The following is a 20,826-nucleotide window of genomic DNA, read 5'->3' on the forward strand; positions in this document are numbered from 1 at the left end:
AAAAAAAGGGAAAGAGAATGCATCAATCTCTCTTCTTCAAAACTCCCAACTCCACGAGCCGTCTCCAAACCCAATCCTTTTTCATATTTACAATCCCTTTCTCACTCGCATCGCCGCCCAAATCTAAACCATCCAAGACCTTTAACCGACTTGAAGTAGCAGCATGAATCATCAATTCAACAACCCGCCGTCGTAGCCTTGTCGCTTCATCTAAATGCACCAAATACTTCTCATCTGCAGCGGGATTCACCAATGGGACCGTGTACGGATCATCAATTTCGACCTCCACATCTTCAGCTTCTGGCCGAATGAGTGATACGTGCTCCCCTCCTTCTACACGGGCAATATCAGCATGGCCACCGATAGGTGCAAGCACACCATCGTCATTATCGCCGTCACTAATCTCACGAGCTCGCCGTTTAATAAGCTGTTGTGCCTTTCGCCCAATGTGCTCTCCATCACCTGGAGCCGTGATTGATTTCCCATTCCCAAATACTGGGGACGGATAGAATCCAACAGTGAGCGGGTTTCCCCGCACATCAACTTTTGAAAGGCTTCCTTCCTCCCCCCCAACAAGCCTCAAAACTTGGCAGAATCTTCGAAGGCGAGAGACCCTGTTCCCAACCATGAACAAGCGAGAGAGCTTGGAGATGCCATCTAGGGACCCGACGTCCGATATGGCATTAAAATTAAGGTTCAAGGTGCTCAGGTTCGGGAACCTTTTTCCGAAGGTCGTCGGAAGACTCTCTAGCCCACACGAGGCAAGATCTAGGAGCCGAAGCGACGAAACAGAGGAAGCAGGCGCAAGCAAACTTAGAGAGAGCTTGTTACACGACAAATATAGCTTGCGTATCGAGACATTGCCGGATAAATCAAGGTCAACGGTGGGCGGGTATAACCGATCTTCTTCTTCAAAGGCAGTTTGCTCTCTCACTGATAATGTATCGAGATGTTGACATATTTCGAGCCCATCAATAGTGCTCAGGTGATTACAGTCGAGGTACAGAAGTTTCAGGCTTGGAAACTCTGAGATATTTAACTCCTGAAGGTGGTTGTGCGAGAGTTTCAACGAATGCAACTGTTGAAGTTTTCCTGAAACGGTGAAATCTTGAATCTCGTTATATCGCAAGTCAAGCGTCTCTAGAGCGTCAAGAGAATCGATACTGACTACGCTTGAGATCTGATTTCCGCTCAAGTCCAAATTGGTCAGGCGAAACCTGGAAATCCTTCTATTAGCACTTTTTTCGGATGGTGTCCATTGGGGTAACCTACAAGTCGGCACTCTTAAAGTCAACAGAGGTGAGTAGATTATTCCTTGCCTTAAAAGATAAGAGTCCATCCAGATTAAAGATTCCGTTTATGCAGGTGAGTTTGTTATTGTTGGCTTTCAGGCTTCTGAGATGAACCAGTCCCGAAACACCGTCAAGATTCTCGAGTTCATTATTCGACACGTCGAGATACTGAAGATTGGACAAATGGCCCCAAGCCGTCAAATTTGTCAAGCAGTTACGCGAAATATTCAAACTGCGGATGTTTGTAGGAACACCGCTGAGCTGACCAATGCTGTTGTCCGAAGCGTCCAGCTCCTCAAGCCTGGGGCAATACTTATTGAGTCCCAGAAGAGTAATCAGTTTCTTGCTTCGAAGATTTAATCGCCGCAAATGTTCCCAATATGCTTCGTAAGGCTCCACGTCCGTGATGTGCTTTATCAGCTCCTCGGCTGCCAAAGCAAATGTACCATGAACTTGTCGAAGAGAGCGGGGAAAAGTTCGCTCAGCAACATAACTGAGTTCCAACTTGAAAGATTCATCGATTTGGTTTACCGTAAATTCTGCCAGTGGGCTTAGATGAAAGTTGTAGCTTGTGTCGAGATGGGGATCGCGCGCTGCTACCAGAGATAATTCTTCTCTGGCTGGAAGGACAGAAAGATCTTGATTTAGTTCACTAAGTTCTTCAAACAGGTCTTCGTCCCGCTCATCAATACGTGACACTGGTCTCCCACTTCGATTTCCGGCTGGCAAAGAAGAACGAGGTGACGGCATCTTTAGAGAGGAGCGTTGGCGTTCAATGCTTCCTTTGGTTTCAAAGCCCGTCTCGACGAAATCTCCAGCTGGGCTCCTAGTACGGCTCTCATCATGGGCCGAATCTCCATCTCCATAGGCAATGTGCGAAACCAAAGGCGAAGAGAAAGTTATGGTGACGGCTCTTGCTTGTTTCTTATCGCCACTAATGGGAGACGGAATTGGCGACGGATATTCATTGTCGTGCTCTGCTTCCTGAGCATCCTGGGAGGTATCCAGCTTTAGCGCAATTTGATGTGCCGGAGAGCTTGTTAAATCCTTCGTGGCCCATGATGTAGCTCTGGTATCTGGCTGAGCCTCGCTCGACGTGGATCGAGTAGATTTAGATTGTACACTGCTTGTGCTTTCTTGCGTTCGTGGTCGCGATCCTTTCTGAGGGGCCTGTTTCTGATGCTCATCTGTCTCTTGGAACGCGTTGTCTTCGCGTCTCAATTGCTCTGGCTTTTTGGCATGACCGGGCACACTCCGAATAGCCATCAGCTCCCGGAGTTCATCGACACTAAGATCAGGAATATCTCGGAAGGGATCGTCCTCGCTGATGAAAGAGGTAATATGCTGTTCAGGGCTAATACCACCTCTAATCCATATGTGGTGTGTTCTGTCGTAAGTCATAGCTCCCACTTTCTCAGGGATCAAGTGCGAAACCATTTGTGAGGATATTATTCCTTTCGCCCTTGCGCTGCCTGTAGAGCTGTCCGCAATACTTCCGGTCGATGCCACAGTCTTCAATTCTTCTTTCGATATGCCCAAGTCATTCGAAGAGAAATTTCCTTCTGTCGCGTGTTGGTGCGTCGGGTGAAGGTGATGCACACTCTCGTGTATCCGGGCATTTGTCGGACTGCTCTCTTCTGCGTGCGCGTCGAGCTTTCTATTCGCTCTCTGTCGCGATCTAAGACGAAGAGACATTACGGAAGCACCCATGAAGACATCCAACTCGTCGCTGTCTTCATATCGCTTGAGGTGGCTAATGATCCGGGGATCTGGCTCATTAAAGCTCTTTGGTTGTTGGACACCACCGCCTTCACGGCTGGGTGGTCTTGAAAAACACTCCTGGGTCGATGGTTCACTGAAGTTGTCGCCGTAGTCTTCTTCGCTTACTATCACAGACTCTTCTAGGTCCGGTAGCCCGTTCCTTGGCCCACCGCGTCTGCGTATGTGATTCATTATTTTGCTAGCTTCATCGAGGAAGTCCTGGGTGGTAATTGATCCCTTTCTGATCGGATTAGTGGCAGGACCATGGTTTATAACTTTAGAACCTGAACTGTTGTCGCGACTCCTCATTGTTTTTGAAGGCGAGGTAAGAGAGGATGCCCTTGCCTCTGTTTGCTTGCTGGGGGGCCGGGGTAAGTCGTTCAACCTGGCTGGATGTGAGAGAGCGAATCGGTTGTCTTTTGAATCCTTAACCGCTACGGTTGCCTCATCGTGTTGTTGTGGGCTGGCTACGACTGAACTAAACTCCGCTGATTCGATTATAGGTTCATGCCATGCCGGACTGGGTTGGGTAGCAGAGACAAGTGTACGCCTCCTCTTGGGGGCTGAACCCTTTGTAGGACTGTTGAGAACCCTCTTGTCTACATGCTTTGAAGAACAGAAAGAGGCGGCTTCTTTCTGGTAGTCGGGCTCCTCAGGTTGAGGTCGTGATGCACTGCGCAAAGCGCGTTGGCCTTCGAAATCTGTCGCCTTTTCGCTCTCCTGAATATCAACTTCGTTATGGCTGATATCTGCAGACTCTATTGCGCATGATGTTCCTTCCTCAAGTGTGGCTTCAAAAGTCTCTTCGAACTGGCTCATTCGGCGAAGAAGCTTATTATTTGTGAATGTATCATGGTTTGCGAATAGCTTCAGAGGACTCCCAGAAGGCTTCATGACGTTCCTGCCAGGCGGTCGACTATCCTTGTTCGTTTGTTTCTTGGGTGTAAAAGGGTGAGGGAGCTTTGCGGGTGCCAGCCTGGAACTATCCAGCCGGTCGCCGCTGGATAAATGGTTCTGAAAGCGGGAAGCACCATAGGGAGGGAGTTGCGATGGAGTCAAAGATGGACTTAAAAACCGGCTGTGGAGGGAAGTTTCGTCCAAATAGCCCCGTCGTGCACTGACCGAAGCAAATTCCTGTGTACCCATGGATAGTCCCTCGGGCAACGAGTGGCTAGTTATATCAAAGGAATCGTCTATATTAGCGTAGTCTTCAGTGTATTCGGGTTGCAGCTCACAGTAGCTATCGCTCGCACTAGAGTTTGGTCTGCGGACGTGGAAAGAATTCCGATCTTTTAACATATCACTGGTGGGGACAGGTATTGGGCTAATGGCTTCATTCCTGGTTTCCTCAAGGCCACTCGCCGATCGACTTCGCGTTTCTACCATCAGGTCTTCTGTTGAATCGAGGCTGAGCCGAGAAAAGTCCTGCTTTAGCCATGCCATGTCCATCTCATTGATGCTAAGTTGGCTCTCTCGCAACAGTCGGCTGAGATCTGCCGGGGAGACCTCGGACATCCGCTCCATCCATGTAAGACTGGCATTTTCTTTGTCCCAGGACCTGAGGAGCTTCAACTTTTGGGAATCGCCTTTGAAAGACAAAGTTCCAACTTCGTACTTTTGTGCATTTCCAGATAATCGCGATCTCAACGACAATTTGCTTCGTTCGTTCCGTCTCGATAAGTCCGCTCGTGTCACAGATTCGGAGCCAGAAGGCGGTGTGAATAACTTTTGCAGTCCGATTGGGCCAAACAAGTCACCGCTTTCGCCCTCGGGCGCATCACCACGCAGGAGCCTGCGCTTCCATTCTGGTGTGTTGCCGCTTTGTTTTGTGTTTGCCGGTCGAACGTTCATTGTGGAGGCGACCTCAGTTAACGTATTCAACGTTGGCTTCGAGCTTCGTGACGCTGATTTAACGGAAGACGAACGGCTCCGGAGTGAATCTTTGGCTGTGGCACATTGTGAACTAAGAGGGGAAGAGGGCTTGAGCGACGCCGGGCTTTTTCGGCGAGATGGCGCGATGGATATGGAGGGTTTCCGGTGATGTTTATCCGATCGGACGGAATTTGGTTCGTCGACAGGCCTGTGTGGCAGGGCGGATAAATTAGGCCGCCTGGAGTGTTTTGGGGAGCGGTTCATGGTGGAGAGGCGGGAGTGAGGCACCCAGTCATCTGAAAGGCCATCGAGCCATGGTTCTTTGGCAGCCATGGCGGCCTTATGATGAGTGCGATGCAGCTGGGCGCAGCTGTTGTACGTCTTCAAACGGGAGTTTATTCCGCCGGCGCGGCGCAACTCGCATCAACAACAACCAACAACCGAGTCAAGTACACAACAAAGGACAGAAACGGAAGAGTAGCAGTAGAAATAGCATGAGAGTTGGAGATAATACAGGGGAATCCACCAGGATCCAGGACCCCTCTTTTTAAGAATAACAAGAGGGCGTGTTTCGTCGCAAGTTCGGCTGCGCTGGTTGAGGTCATCACAACAAAGTTCCCGAAGTGGTAAGCCCCGTGTTACCTCACGGTCCCCCGGAGAATAGATAATCCGACAGCCTTACAGAGAAGGGGCTTGGCGATCTACACCAGCCACGATCCCACCCGCAGCCACCTTCAGTCGGCTTCTCCGATTCCCGCTTGTTCGCTCAGCCAGTTAACGAGCAACAATGCCCAAACCAAAGAGCCAGGCTACGGCATAGCAAGCATCAGCTTTGACTCCGGAGATGATGCCCCCAGGTGACCTTGATCCGGTGTTACATGTAACTACCAAAGGTATTACTCCGGACGGCGGGCAGGGTAGCGCTCAAATTGCCTTTTTCTTACTTGCTTGGCTTGAGCTTGTAAAATACCTCACCTCTCTCTGGCTTTTGAAGCCTGGATTCCTTGCTTCGCGCTCAGCCGCGAGAAATGGCAATGAGCCGTTCGCGCGTGGTTGGCTAGGCAACGGTCACGCGTAAAGTGGAACACGAAGTCCCGTGACTGAGCGTTGGCGCCCAACACGTCTAAGGCAGCGCAATGGACCAACGAAGGCATTCAGGCCATTGCGGGAGAAGAGCTCCTTTAACTGCCTGCACAAAAGGCTGGAGCCACGGAGCGAAATCTCCTTTTTTCTTTTTTTAAATTTTGATTATTTTACCACAAATGCTTGGCTTAGACGAGCCGTGGCTGCACCTGCTGCGTAACAGCAGTGTCTCCGCAGCCCCAGGTCTTCCTCTAACTACTCCGTAGTGGGCTCCGAAAAATGTCTGTCCAACGCCCAGGCTTCCCACTCTCCCTTGAACCGGTCTCTCCAACTCCCTCGGACACAGTTGTCTGGTCCTCCGACTCTGAAAGCGAGATCGACGATGCTTCTCGTACTGCAAAAAGGAGAAAAATCGAACACCTGGCTAGGGAGTATTTAGAAGGAAAACCGCTGTTCATCTTCAGCGCCACCCTGAAGGGACCTTTCGACAAAGGATGGGCGAACCCATGGAAACAGACCCGGAGATTATTAGGGGAACAAGCTGTCGAATGTCGGGATGAAGGGGCGTCGATAACCCCTACCGGTATCACAATTGAATCACCCAGGAGTGCCCGATCTCATGGTCCACCTACCCTCGCGAACCGCTGCCATTCAGATACTCAGGTACAAAACTCAGAGACGTATCAAGAATGCAGAGATAGCGCAGATGAAGAACGAAAAGCGAGTGGACGACCTACGGACGCGACGCGGCCTGCATCTAATCCTCTATTTGCGCCTGAGCGTACCTCAATAGGCTCCCGTTCCTCAATAGAAAAGAATCAAGGCGCATCGCGCTATCCATCGACCACTAAGTGGCTCAAAAAAGATCGTACGAAACTTGATCGCCACGCAACAGATCGTCCTCGCTCTCCCAGCCCAACACCTGCTCCTCGGTCTGTGAGGGATATTTCACAAACCACAGTACAAAACCGATGCTCATCCGGCCACACAAATACGATGCTCGGTAGCCCAACTCCCAATGCGACCGAGGTCCGTGTGCCTGGCTTCACTCCAATCAATCGTCATGTACGCAACACCGCGTCCTCTCCAATCGCTATTCCAGTCACAGCAGCGTCACGGAAGAAGCCAAGGAAATCGGGTGCCAAAACCAACATGGAGCCCCGAGGAGCAGCTTCTCCATATTCCAAAAAATCGACATCTCCACGCTCCTCCGGTGAAAATTGCAATAATGGTGACCGTGCGGTAGTACATATGGCCACCGCCACAACCAGTGGAAAAGGATCTACTAACCAAGAGGAGCCTTTCGCTACAACCGATACCATGCCTGACTCGTTCAAATATCACCGTGTCGCTCGCCAAGCCTCAAAACAGAAGCGCATAACAAGCAAGGTCACCAAGTCGGACTTTAGCCACGGTCATTCCTCCTCAAAGGCGAATGAGGAAAAGCCAAAGAAACCGACTCCCAGTTTGATGTCCAACACCAGCGCGGGGCCCATGTTGTCAGGGCCGGTTGAGTGTCAAGAACATATCTCAACCAGTGTATCTCTCAATCTGCCGTCGGCACAGGTTATACCCGATCAAGCAGCATACCAGAATCAAATGATTTCCCTTCATTCGACTGAATATGCCGCTACAAATGGCATGCTCATTAGTCCAGCCCGGGACGGCTTGGATCTATGGTCAACACAGGCTGCGCTACCTATCGCGCAGAAATCTCTTCAAGAAGACTTCGTTAATCCAGAAATTAAGGGTCAAGGAGACCAAACGAAATATCGAAAGTCGTTACAAAGATCAGATACTGAAAATGGTGTGAACGGCCAAATCACTCCGTTTCAATCTTTCTACACACCTCGAAAACGAAATGCTTCGGATCATGCCCATCCCACGACGCAAGGGCCTAGCAGCACACATGCAATAATCAATGAAATCATTCCCTATGATGTTAGTACGGCGAAGAAAGCTCAATTTGAACATAACTCGCCAGGCTCTAACCTCCACTCTCATCCACAAAGAGACGACTTCGACGGGCATAACAAAACTAGTTCAGAGCCTCATGCAAAGCCTGTACACCCGCGCCGCCAACCCAGTATACGCCCAGCATCTAACCACTCGAACGAAGCACCCAAAGCCAGTATTCCATATGAAGACTTTTCAAGTGAATCTTCGGGCACAGCTCTGCCTTTTACGTTACCGTCGACGAACGGAACAAGACAACACGATGGTCAGGGATTCATCGCCGGGTTAGGCAACTTTGACCTGGATCAAGCTATTGCGGATGCAGGAAGCTTCCTCCAGAGTTGGGAACTACATGCAGAGGTCAGTTTCCAAACGAATCGAACTGTCGCTTCTTCAACAGGACAGCCGGCTCAGTCGATTTTGCATACAAGTACTACGCGCAATACTTGAGAATCGATTTGCCTTAGGGAGCATGGCAGGGTGTTTGTTTTAAAAATTGTTAAGAGATAAGTACATAGTGCTGGGAATATCATAGATAGCCATTTCGAGAGTCATTCGCGCAAACCATGCATGTGTATGAGCGATAGTGGGCATTCAATAAGTTTCACATCTAGGACCAAACTCCCTTGTGTGCAGAGTAGATGGCCCAAGCTTCTGAGCAACCAATTAAGAAAATACAATGTGTAACCCTATACTCCGTACTCAATATTCTATTTGGCAATAGTATTTGTAGAATTATATACGTATTATCGAGTAAAGCCGTTGAGAAATAGGCCAATTATGCATTACGAAGTATGGTGTGAGTGAGTGTCGTCATGTTGGCTGTGAAGCTTCCCCCCAACAGCTGTCATCTCCAGAGACAGGTGGCTAGATAAGAAGCCGACAACCACTTCTTTTCAACGACCTCGAGAACCGATGGCGCTAGCTAGGATATGGCTTTGACTTCGGTAAGCCCTCTTTCTCTAGACTCTTTTTCAACGTTAACATATTTTGAATAGTGGAAAACCTTCAACTTCTTCGAAGTTTCGGAGGTCCAGGTTCCCGATGGCGATGGACCGTCCGTCTTGGGCGTCAGTACCATTCACCCCCTCCCCCCCGCGCGCGGAAGACGCACGGATTGACCGGCACAGATGAATGCTAACCGTCAAACAGACCGATATTAGTTGCATATGCACAGGATCCGATAACCTCTTCCTCGGCACCACCGATGGATTCGTCCACATCCTCTCCAACACCTTCAAGGTCTTCCGGTCCTTCAAGGCCTACGATACAGGCTCAATCACCCACATGAAACAAGTTGCCTCGACGTCGTACCTTGTCACACTTAGCGAAGACTTATCGAGCGAGCCAATCCTGAAAGTATGGGCGTTAAACGAGGAAGACAAGAAGACCGGCGGTCCGCGATGTCGATCGACCAAGTTAGTCCAGAATAAGAAGAGACAGTTCCCCGTTTCGGCGTTTGTTGTGTTGGACGACCTGTGGCAAGTCGCGGTGGGGTTTGCGAATGGCTCAGTGACACTTATGAGGGGGGACCTGATTCATGATCGGGGCGCGGAGCAAAGGACGGTCTTTGAATCTGAGGAGCCGATTACTGGCCTGGAGGTCCAGCGGGGAGCTACCACGACGCTGTTTATTGCCACGACAGGGCGCATCCTTACTCTCATTATTAGTGGGAAAGGCGACGGCCAGCCTGCGCGCACGCTGGAAGACCTTGGCTGCGGTGTTGGGTGCATGGTGTTCGATAAGGATACGGCGGACGTTCTAGTCGCAAGAGAAGACGCGATATACACTTATAGGGCGAACGGCCGTGGACCCAGCTTTGCATTTGATAGTCCGAAGACATCGATTGACGTGTTCAAGGATTATATCGCTTTGGTTTGCCCACCACGGGTGCCGGCGGCCAGATCCGATACCCTGCGAAGGTTTGGAAGCAGCCAGGTGGATGAAATCTTTAATACATCCACTTTCACCCTTCTAGAGCCAGACTTGAAGTTTGTCGCACATTCCGAATCCATATCCTCAAAGGTCAAAACTGTCTTTCAAGAATGGGGAGATTTATTTCTTGTGACAGTGGATGGAAAGGTATGGACGTCCGCCCTTATCAAACAATTTGGTCTAACATTGCACGCAGGCGTATAGGTACCGTGAGAAGACATTACAGCAGAAGCTCGAAATCTTATACCAGAGAAACCTCTACATCTTAGCCATAAATCTTGCTCAGAAAGCTGGCGTTGATGCGCTTCAGCAAAATATTATCTTCCGCAGATATGGAGATTACCTCTATCAGAAAGGCGATTATGACACGGCAATGCAACAGTACCTCCGTTCGATAGATAATACTGAGCCATCCCAAGTGATACGAAAGGTAAATTCCAACCCAGCGCTTAGGCCTCACCATCATGCCCTATTAACATGTCTCGTAGTTCCTTGATACGCAACGAATCCATAATCTTATTGAATACCTCGAAGAGCTTCATGACCATGAAAAAGCAACAGCCGATCACACAACGCTATTATTGAACTGTTATGCGAAGCTAAAGGATACGACCAAGCTCGATTCTTTTATCAAAGCCCCCGGTGAACTCAAATTCGACTTGGAGACTGCAATTGCAATGTGCAGGCAGGGTGGCTATTTTGAGCAAGCCACGTATTTAGCAACAATGCATGGAGAAAATGATATGGTGGTTGATATCCTTATTGAAGACTCGAAGAAGTATTCTGAAGCGTTGCAATTCATTTGGAGTCTTGAGCCAACACTGGTATGAAGTCCGCTCGACTACCTTTTGGTGTCATGCTAACATTAAATAGGCGTACCCGAATCTCATGAAATATGCGCGAGTGCTGCTGGAGCACTGCCCGCAGCCTACGACTAAGATATTCATTGATTATTATACGGGAAACTACAGGCCCAGGCGAATGAAAGAGGAAGAAACAGCCAAAGATGAAAAATCTCAGAGTGCGGGCGGCCTGCAAAACCTGGCCTCCCTTATTCCCCTGCCATATCTTAACCCATCCAAACCTGGGAATGCAAAGTCTGCCATAAGCGAACCACAAATTGCGACTGAAGTGGAGGAACCGATTGAATATGACGTGCCAAAGCCAAGAACTGCATTTTCGTCATTCGTTGACCATCCTCAGGAGTTTGTTGTTTTCCTGGAGGCTCTAATCGATCAAAACGATTTAAAGGAAGACGATAAAATTGATTTATACACCACCCTGTTCGAAATGTATCTGGACACTGCAAGTCGTAAGAAAGACCCCTCCGAGAGGCAAGAGTGGGAGGCAAAAGCGAAACTACTGATTCAGGGTAGAGACGTAAGTGATCCAATGCTATGCCCTGGCTGAAAGGGATGAATCTGAGACTAATTTCCTCGTCAGATTCCTGTTTCAACATCAAACGTTCTTTTGCTGTCAGATTTATCCGGCTTCCAAGAAGGAACGACTCTTGTAAGAGAGAAACAAGGCTTACGATCGGATATCTTGCGATCGTATGTCTCAGCCAAGGATACTGCTGGGGTAATCAAAGCCCTGAAGAAATATGGCCCTGAAGAGCCTCAACTCTATATAGATGCGCTGGCGTACTTTTCCTCAAGCTCCAAGGCTCTAGAAGAAGCTGGAGATGAACTTGAGGTTGTTCTGAAACGAATCGATCAAGACGGTTTGATGTCGCCGCTTCAGGTTATTCAGACTCTCAGCAACAACGCAGTGGTGACAATGGGCATGATCAAGAAGTATCTCAGCGACAATATAGAACGGGATAGGAAAGAGATTTCAAATGTTTGTTTCCCAACCATGTCCTTTTCACTCCTTGCCAAATTTCATCGTATTTAACTTGACCTTTTAGAACCGCCGGCTGATCACCAGCTACACTACCGAAACTGAAACCAAGCGCAAAGAAATCTCCGAATTGGCCTCAAAGCCCACCGTTTTCCAGGCCCGTCGCTGCTCATCTTGCGGTGGCAATCTGGACCTACCAACCGTTCACTTCCTCTGCAAACACTCATTTCATCAACGCTGTTTAAACACAGATGAGGAGGACTTGCAATGCCCTATATGTGCACCGCAAAACGCCACGATCAAAGCTATCAGAGAACGTCAGCTTAAAGCAGCGGATCAGCATGAGCTGTTCCAAGCGGAGCTGCAGCGAAGCAGGGATAGATTTGGGCTTATTAGCGAATTTTTTGGTCGGGGAGTTATGAAGCCAGGCAATCTCGAATAATTTACGTCACGAGGACTTGCTTTTACCTATTGAGATGATATTATGAATTGAAATCCGTACGGATGATACCCCGTTGCATCGTACCGTAAAATTACGGTTGGATTTGGATCACAAACAATTCTTGAACGATCGTCGCTCAGCCGCTTAGAACAAATGTATCTATTTCAAAGCTGTGCTTTTTTTTTTGCCTTCATTTTGGAACATAACCTGCACATCTTCACACGCACCATCATAAGACCGCGTCATCCCGATATGCAGTACTCCCAAAGCTCTCTAGAGAAGCACTGTGGGTGGAAGGTCTATGTCTGCATGCTTTTGTCTAAGGGCAAAATTAAATAAATTACCCGAGATAACGTTCCAGAATATTGCGTAAGATCCTCCGTGCATTTATATGTATGAACAGGTTAACAGCCACCGTCAAAAGAATGCCCGAGTTAATACGGATTGATGACTTCCAAACGCCCATTTGGCTAATTCAATCAATTTGCACTTCTCACATGGCGGAGGAGGGCAATTTTGCTTGCAATCTGAGCACTGCAATTCTGCTCTACAGCGCGTTGCAAAGCCGGCTCATTTTTTCTGCAATAGTGTTCGCGGGGTATTATAACATCATCAGCGCCAGGAATATGGCAAAGTGCATGCCAGCTTGAGTCTTCTACCGGAAAATTCGACTGGGATTCCTTACGGCCTTCGCATCATCGTCATAGGTTCCTTTCGCCTCGGAGCAACATCTCGCTGTCACAGTCTCATTGAGACTAGTGGCGGTCATGCATTTGCAGCCGAGGAGAGCGGGAAGACTGAATAATGTTTGCATAGTGCGCAGTATGCAGGCTGAACCCATTGCTAGGTAGCTATGCAAAACAATATGGTTGCGTTTGAGACCTTCATTGTTGTAATGCTGTTGGAGAAGATGATATCGGTATTATGTAGATATGACTGGAAGCTGGAATCATTGAAAAGAGAAAAAAACAGAGTCTCATTTCGGCTCAGTGCAGCAAGGAGATTCTATGACGATAATACGTTTTATAGAAGCATACTCCATATCAAGCAGGGGCATTATAGCTCAGATTACCAGTGAGCGGTCACCAAACTAGCGCCGAAGCAGACTGCGAGGATCTTGAAGCTGGATAAGTTGCTGTCTATCACAACCGGCAACTCAAAGTAGTTGTGCAGTGAATGTCGAGCGAACAAAAGGCGACTCCGTCGTCCAGGTACGTTAAACAGATGATATGTGAGCAGCCACACAGAGGGTCACTAGCCAAACCAGAGTCAATTATCTTGAGCAGATAATTCGGCTCGCAGAACTGTGATTGAATTCAAGAACCGGCAATGAAACCAGATGCCAATCATGATTCTGAACGAATGCACTCTCAGAGCGTTTCAGCTTGATGCTTCAAGCCTCAAGGTACTTTATGTTTGTCGCAACCCTGTTGCTCACTGCGACGGGTGCTGGTTAAAATGACGGATCACAAACATACTCCGTACATGTAGTTATAGCGCCAATCAGGCTGTCATCAACATGCTGCTGAAGTTCGAACTCGATTGCAACTGTTTCTACGGAGTAGACTCAATTGAATTGGAAGCCTCGGGCAGTGGCAGCATAGCCAGCTAGGTAGTATCCCATACAACCTGTTTAGTGTATTTAACGGGATGACGAAGTATTCCGTACTCCGTACGGAGTACCTTTAACGGACTTGGCAATCCCAGCCCACTTGGTCAACCTTCGCCTCCAGAACTGCTCCAGGACCAGTTAGTTAGTTAGTGAGTGAGTGATTGAAGAGTATTTTAACTATAGAAGGTTCCCAGCACAAAGCTCACAGCACCCTGAAGCTTGATACACATCGCCGTACCCCGCGACCAGCTGGTTAGCCCAGCCTCCTATGAGGGCTCCTGTTCTCAGTCCATCACCGTCACGCGCAGCATAATGTCTGCGCACCGAGTCATCCAAGACTCAGACGAGTCCGACGATGAGCTCGCGGATCCTACAACCTTTGATTTGTTCCAAGAACCGCGACAATGCGCAGACGCGTCGGTCATGAATCACGACGGGAACACCAGTCCGCGTCTTCCTGGTCAAACGCCCTCATATCCAATCGTGAAAGAGGGCAGTAGCTTAGGGCCCGATTTAATGGTGAATCACAAACAGGCTTTCATTCATCCTGGCCAAGTGGACTTGGATGTGAACTCTCGGAGCAATTGTGAGCTGGACGATCGAGACAGGGAACAAGTAGATGGTGGGTCAGTTTGTTCAAGTCGTTTTGCATTGTGCTGTTCATTGACACCCTCTATTTATGGATAGATTGTGGAGAGAACCTTCAAGTTGCGCATGAAGACTATTCCCCTGGATGTCCTGATGGGACGACGGACAATCGCATGCCCTCTTCAGGAGGAAGCATAAAGAGAGGCAGGACAATTGGGGTATTGGAAGAAATACAAGACTTAAGCGATCCTGAAAATAGGAAAGCCAAGCGGAGAAAGTCTTCGACGGCCGTTGACAGCCATGATTACCACAACGGGGGTCCTAGACACCATCGCCGCCTTACAGACTGTTCAACCCACGATGATGGTCGTTTTCATACGGAACTCATTCCCACCCATTCTGTCTCCTCTACTCCAAACAACGAGATGTTGCAGCATAATATTACAATGGACCCTGTTCAGGAATCCGTTTGTGACACAACTCCTCTCGACTATGGCATAGGTAACCCAATAAAACCACCTACCATATGTGCCCAGTCTCCTAAAAACATTCCGGGCCGCTCCAAATCCGTCCCTATTCCCACCGATTCTCCCCATGACACTGAGCCGATGTCATCAACGACTTTGTCACGGGCTCGCCGAACTATGACGAACTGCGAAGCGCAACTACCCACGTCACCTGCAAATAGCATTGATGAGCTGTCGTTGCCTATTTCTGTTCAAATCGCTGTGGATAGGTCCCGTCTACACAGTTTAAGGCCCCAGCCTCGATCCGAAGACGATGTAGCGAGTGAGCGAGACGAGCTAGGTTCCGATGATTTTGGAGGCATGCCAATGGAAATGTATAAGCCAAGACCCTCCAGATCACGCTCCAAAAAGACCATCGAAGATGAGCTTGGCATGTCTCATATCACTCACGAAGTAATGATGAGCTCACATGGTGAATGGTCTGGAGAGTGTCCGCATAGTCTATCCAAAATCGTTGAACAAAGCACCGAAGAGAATCGAGAGTGTCTAGAACAAGGAGACCCTCAATGTTTGACTATTGCCATGAACACAAGTACGGCGGGACATCCAGCCACTACAGAGGTTCAATTCTCGATACAGCCGAATGCACCTATGCCCATGGAAGGTTCAAAACCCGAGCGCAAGACATCTAAGAAAAAGAAGCTGAAAAGAGGAAAGACTACATCTGCTATAGTCAAAAAGGTATCTGACCATGATGTAGAAGATGATGTCATTTGGGTAGATGAGAGGCCTCTTGCCTCCTTGCCGGAGGAAAAGTCGTACCTCGACCCGTCGAACAAAGGGAAGGATAAACCTGAAGACGCTATTCGGACCAAGGACAACTGCACAGAAATTCCAGCCGAGTCCTCAACGACCCAGAATTCCGAAGCGAATCATAGCCAAACACCCGTCCCCGCCCCTAAAAAGCGAGGTAGAAAGCCGAAGAAAACCCCCGATGGTAACATTGCCATCGAAGTGCCAAATCTTAAAACCTGCTCTCGTGAAGAGGCAAACCAAGATGAAGTGTGTATCGACGGTCTCGTCCCAGAGCAGCCCGCTCTTCACGACACCGACCCTCCCAAAATGCAACCCCAACTCAGCCCACCACCTATGCTCGACAAGCCCATCGATGGCGAAGATATAAATATAGCCTCAAAAGAGCCAGACCTCCATCCCGATCCCCCAGCTTTCCGGGAGAACCCCAACGTCGACAACAAACCCGAACAACAGCCATCAGCTACGCCAAAGAAGCCCGTCGAAAGGGGCCCAGACAAACATAGCCCCATTGCAGTAAACAAAAAGGTGCCCTATCGTGTGGGTCTAAGTCGCAAAGCGAGAATCGCGCCGCTCCTAAAAGTTATTCGCAAATAACCCTCCGCTATGCTTCTAAACTATGCGAAATGATCACCAACCGACGCCAAATTATATGTCGTATTTTATGATGAAATGCCTTGTTATATGATTGTTACGATGTATTATTACCAAGCTATATACCCGCAAACGCACAGCTGTCATGTTTCATTCAATTCACCGCCTACCCAATGATCCTCTTATCCCTGACTATGCCATGGAGATATTTTAATGCACTTCCCAACCTTTGTATTATATTTAGTCCCACCTACATCAATGATTCTCGGTTCGCGCTTCCCGCAGCTGCTGTTATCATATACTGATGTATGCATCGTAGCGAGTGTCGACGCCATTGCGATAGAATTTACGATGGATCTCTTTTATCATAAGTCTATAGGGGCCATATCATTGCTTGTTTCGAGCGGTATTCAAGACCAAGCTATGGTTAATGCTTTGTTTCACCAGTAAAGCTCGAAAACGGCGAAATACTCCTAAAGCATATTTCATGAAGCCGGGTGGTGGTAAAAATGGGATAACTTTAACACAAAACTAGATGCTGCAATCAACCCCCATCGTGGCCTACCAGAGACCATTCATAAGTTTGGAGGACCTCATTCAAATCGAGAAAAGCATCTCATTGATCTCAATCCCCATCCTCTTCATCACCATCATCGCCGCCGTCGTAATAATCGTCATATTCATCTTCCATCCCATCTTCGTCATCTTCATAGCTTTCCTCGTAGTCATGTTCCCAGTCGCGATCATAATCCTCCTCGCAGTCTTCATCCTCGTCGTAATCACATGAGTGCTTGTCCTTATCCTTATCCTTATCCTTATTCTTGTGCCTGTGCTTGTGCTTGTGCTTATGCTTATGCTTGTGTTTCTTCTTTTTAAGAATGTCGATGCTTCCCAATTGCGCGCGACACTCTCCGGCCGATTCTTGGCATCCCAATTCACAATGATCCGAGGCATTACCACAGAAACCATGCGCACTGCAACATTTACCAAACTTGGAGCCGCTGCAGGTGTATTCATTTCCACAGGTGCCATCATTCGAGATGGGCTTCTCTCCGGGCCGTCTGTAAGTGTCTGGATTTGTTTTGCCGGGATATAAAGCAGCAGACTCATTCATGAAGCGGTACCAGTTGGTTGGAGGGTCCCCTAAACATTCGCCAAGGGTGACAGCCTGGTAATCAGCTTCGTATAGACGACGGAGCATATGAATAGTCAAATTGTAGACCGTTTGTTCATGAACATCATGAGCAATGACGAGCATAGGGCGGCCGGTTACCTCATGCATTGCCATAGCATGGTCAAACAAATCCTTGGAGCGTTGGATTTGGTGTGGCGAAGCATTATTGTAGTCGTCCGTGTCCACGTTAAAGTAAGCAACATGATATCCCAAATCATCCATATCCGCCAAGCAGCCTGACTGGACCGAACATGCGGAGTAAGGTGGACGCATATAGGTGGGAAATGCACCGAGAACATTGCGAAGCACCATCTCAGTCTTTATCATTTGATGACGACGTAATTCCCTGGACATGGTATCCAGATTCTGATGCGACCATGTATGGCTGGCGATTTGATGGCCGTTGTTATACATTCGACGAAGGATATCGGCCCATGGGTAATTTGGGTCGTCGATACTGCCTTTACCAGAGTTAAAAGCAGAGACGAAGAATGTAGCCTTTGCATCATAAGAGTCAAGAATGTCCAAAAGATCGCTCGTATAGATGTTTGGGCCGTCATCGTAAGTCAGAGCAACGGTGTTTGGATTGACACACTGATAAATCGGAATAAAGCTGTAAGGCACTTCTCCGACGTGTGGGCGAGCAACAGGGGAAGTATCTTCGCCTTCCGGCCATTTCAAAGCATCACAACCACTCCCAAAGTCGAACAGGCAATCCGGAGCCACGCAATATTCTGGACCATTGCCACAATAACCTGAATCATAATTAGCCCACAATTCTGGCAGAATACGTCGTGAACGAAAATACCATGCAGTGAGCAGCAAGCCCCTTCTTGGCATGGGCCGAAATCAGGGCCACAACGGTTGATGCCGCGTTTCTGATACTCCAACTGTTTTCGAGCAGCGAAGCCAGGATCGGGTATCTGACCAGGGAAATGCTGTGAAGCGAAGCCCGGAAACCCTCGATACGACGGTAATTTCATACCGGGTGCAGTTGGCTTTGCATTAACCCCAATCGTAGGTCCTACTACCGTAACGATAATAGACGGAAAAAAATATTTCCAAAACATCATGACAACAGCCACCAGACGAGCTTGTTGAAGCGTGCCACTCTCTCGCCAGGAAGAAGTAAATCGAAGTTGAGCGGGAGACGAAAGCAGCAGAAGGGATTTCTTCGGCCGGTGCAGGAAAAGAGTAAACACAGCACTGGGTAAACCCTGGAGGAAGGAGTGCGCCATGGTACGGAAACTGCGAACCGCCTGTGAAGGCAAGTCAGCAAAGTCGCTCTTTCCCGGGACTGAGAAAGTGACATTGTGGAGAGAAGTCGCGATCGAGACTCAGGAAGTCGCCATTCAGGGCAATTTGAGCCGCCGTCCAGCAAAGGTTGCCGCAGTGTGCCAAAGAAGAGCTGGGCTGCAGGCTCTGTCTACACCGGTAGCTAGTTAGTTCCACAGGGGGAAGAAGATCGTGGATGGGAGGGCACTTATTAAAAAAAAAAAAAAATTGGCCGTTCCTCGAAAGGAACGGCAGAGACACCTCTGCATTGCCAAAATCCACTGTGACGGCCAATTATCATGCTATTTCGCCCTCCAGAATACCCCGCACCTATCGACATTCTCGTCAAACGGCGGAACAATGTTTCTTAAGCGCTAACTTCTCTTCGACACTTCAGTGCATTCCAATGGCGTTCGCCTACTTGGCCCTTCTTCTAAGAGCAAAGGGGAAGAGAATAAGAGAAGGGCAAGGACTGGGTCAGACAAGCCGAAACTTTGAGCCTCACTCAAGAGAGGTCCCGACCTAATACATGTCTCTCCGGAGTTCCCATATTCCCCAATTTTCACACTCAGAAGAAACGGTGGACGCCCGATGGGCCATTCGTAGACGTACCAGATAAGAATGAGACAAGGAAGATTGAAGTCAAGAAGGTAACTGGAAACAAAATTCCTTCACAATGACCAAAACTTTGAGAAGTCGACCGGCAACGGGGCAACTGGGAACGTCTAACCATGATCGTTGACAAGATCACAGGAAAGCATGGCATCCGAGGTGCCCTAGCGAGCCATGTCATCCAAACATCCCGAGAGATGGTAACCGTCGCATTTACCCAGGTATCATGCAGAATTCAACCCTCTTGCTTCACCCATATATACCAAAACCATCCAAGGGATGGAAATGCCATCAGACGAATTCAACTCAACACTCGACAACCTCAAGCCCCACTAACTGGGAATAACCCGGTGTGTGTGATGCAGTATCCTCAGAGACTAGTTTTTGTTTCCTCTCCTAAAAACGGAGGGCAGTGTGAAAACGGACAAACAACATCCTCAAAAAACCGCTTCCTTCTTCCCCGGAGGGAAGGAGATATTTCTGAATGGAAAACCGTTCACAAACATCTATAAAGTCGGCGTTCACTTCAATTCGCAGGCTTGACTTGCGACAAGGCGACTAACGTGGCGGATCCGGATACTCTGGGAAGAGTTGTACGTCTATGGTTGTTGACTCGACGTAAAATCCAGTGAGCGAGCTGACCGTTAAATAGGCTTGTCGAGGAAGCTGGGATGGATGGTGGGGGTCCGTCAGAGAAGATCTCGTCTGGAGGCTCGAATCGGGCATGGGACAGCCAGCCACGGAAAGCAGAAATCGTTGGTTCGTCGATATCCTCAAACCCACTCCAGCACAGTCAAAAAAATCCCAGCACTACCACCGGTCATGGAGAATCACCCATCCGGAACAGAAAACAAGCCATGTATTCCCGAGGGCAATTCCAGATGACTACCACTTCGAGAGACCCAAAGTAACGCCAGTGATGTCCCACACCTTGCTACGATTCTAGTTGTATGCGTCGATACAGCACAGAACCGATTCCGGCAAAAGTGTACAGAATGCACCAGCGGAACATGTTAAATGGGCGATTGTAGGCTACTCTTTTAAAGAGCATTTGTTCACGTTCTTGGGCAGTGTCCACTTGTAGATGAATAGCACGAGTGATTTCTTGGCTGATTTCCAGCGACGACGACCAGCAAATTTCAAAAACCACCGGGCACAGTTGGCTCCCAAAGGCGACCTTCAGATTAGGGGGCCCATCCCGTTTCACCCACCATCTCCCATTTTCTTCCATAACTGCACGCACCGAGCTGGATATCCTTTCGTTGATCCAAGCATATTACCCAGCTTAGGAAACCGACGCGTATTCCGTTCGGAATTTAATGGACGCATAGTAAACCGTCTTTTGTTGCCTCGCGTGAGGCTCTGGGAATCATCTCTTTTTTCACCCACCCTACTCGGGGAGACAAATAGAATCGGCTAATCAAAGAGCTGATAGCTGTAACCACGAGACTTGTGCCCGACCACCCAAGAAGAGGGTCGAAGAGGCACCCGACGAAGTTCCTTAGGGT

At 48.7% G+C, this 20,826-nt stretch overlaps 7 protein-coding genes across 7 annotated transcripts; 5 read left to right on the plus strand and 2 right to left on the minus strand.

Annotated features, from left to right (window-relative positions):
• Positions 1-22: 22 nt before the first annotated feature.
• Positions 23-5,409, minus strand: CIMG_09721 (uncharacterized protein; the record flags this gene model as incomplete). The annotated part of the gene is made up of 2 exons (XM_001240099.2): positions 1,273-5,409; positions 23-1,217 (listed from the first exon to the last, which is right to left on the minus strand). The coding sequence occupies exons 1-2, from the start codon at positions 5,256-5,258 to the stop codon at positions 23-25; spliced, it is 5,181 nt and encodes a 1,726-aa protein (XP_001240100.1). The 5' UTR covers positions 5,259-5,409.
• A 705-nt stretch (positions 5,410-6,114) lies between these two features.
• CIMG_12962 (uncharacterized protein) lies at positions 6,115-8,655 on the plus strand. The gene has a single exon (XM_004445193.1). The coding sequence runs from the start codon at positions 6,288-6,290 to the stop codon at positions 8,412-8,414; it is 2,127 nt and encodes a 708-aa protein (XP_004445250.1). The 5' UTR covers positions 6,115-6,287; the 3' UTR covers positions 8,415-8,655.
• A 206-nt stretch (positions 8,656-8,861) lies between these two features.
• CIMG_12963 (vacuolar protein sorting protein) lies at positions 8,862-13,303 on the plus strand. The gene is made up of 8 exons (XM_004445194.1): positions 8,862-8,911; positions 8,963-9,034; positions 9,117-10,046; positions 10,096-10,329; positions 10,388-10,723; positions 10,773-11,279; positions 11,343-11,741; positions 11,809-13,303. The coding sequence occupies exons 1-8, from the start codon at positions 8,897-8,899 to the stop codon at positions 12,181-12,183; spliced, it is 2,868 nt and encodes a 955-aa protein (XP_004445251.1). The 5' UTR covers positions 8,862-8,896; the 3' UTR covers positions 12,184-13,303.
• Positions 13,304-14,013: 710 nt separating this feature from the next.
• On the plus strand, positions 14,014-16,603 carry CIMG_09719 (uncharacterized protein). Its single transcript, XM_001240097.2, has 2 exons — positions 14,014-14,417; positions 14,483-16,603. Exons 1-2 carry the CDS (start codon positions 14,108-14,110, stop codon positions 16,258-16,260), a joined length of 2,088 nt encoding a protein of 695 aa, XP_001240098.2. The 5' UTR covers positions 14,014-14,107; the 3' UTR covers positions 16,261-16,603.
• A 279-nt stretch (positions 16,604-16,882) lies between these two features.
• Positions 16,883-18,669, minus strand: CIMG_09718 (chitin deacetylase; the record flags this gene model as incomplete). The annotated part of the gene is made up of 2 exons (XM_001240096.1): positions 16,883-18,186; positions 18,240-18,669. The coding sequence occupies 2 exons, from the start codon at positions 18,667-18,669 to the stop codon at positions 16,883-16,885; spliced, it is 1,734 nt and encodes a 577-aa protein (XP_001240097.1).
• A 443-nt stretch (positions 18,670-19,112) lies between these two features.
• CIMG_12964 (uncharacterized protein) lies at positions 19,113-20,229 on the plus strand (the record flags this gene model as incomplete). Its single annotated transcript, XM_004445195.1, has 5 exons — positions 19,113-19,182; positions 19,313-19,356; positions 19,453-19,539; positions 19,684-19,730; positions 19,971-20,229. 5 exons carry the CDS (start codon positions 19,113-19,115, stop codon positions 20,227-20,229), a joined length of 507 nt encoding a protein of 168 aa, XP_004445252.1.
• Positions 20,230-20,402: 173 nt separating this feature from the next.
• On the plus strand, positions 20,403-20,738 carry CIMG_12965 (uncharacterized protein; the record flags this gene model as incomplete). Its single annotated transcript, XM_004445196.1, has 1 exon — positions 20,403-20,738. One exon carries the CDS (start codon positions 20,403-20,405, stop codon positions 20,736-20,738), a length of 336 nt encoding a protein of 111 aa, XP_004445253.1.
• Positions 20,739-20,826: the final 88 nt, after the last annotated feature.

Source organism: Coccidioides immitis (assembly GCF_000149335.2).
Source record: "Coccidioides immitis RS genomic scaffold supercont3.2, whole genome shotgun sequence".
NCBI classification, from domain to species: domain Eukaryota; kingdom Fungi; phylum Ascomycota; class Eurotiomycetes; order Onygenales; family Onygenaceae; genus Coccidioides; species Coccidioides immitis.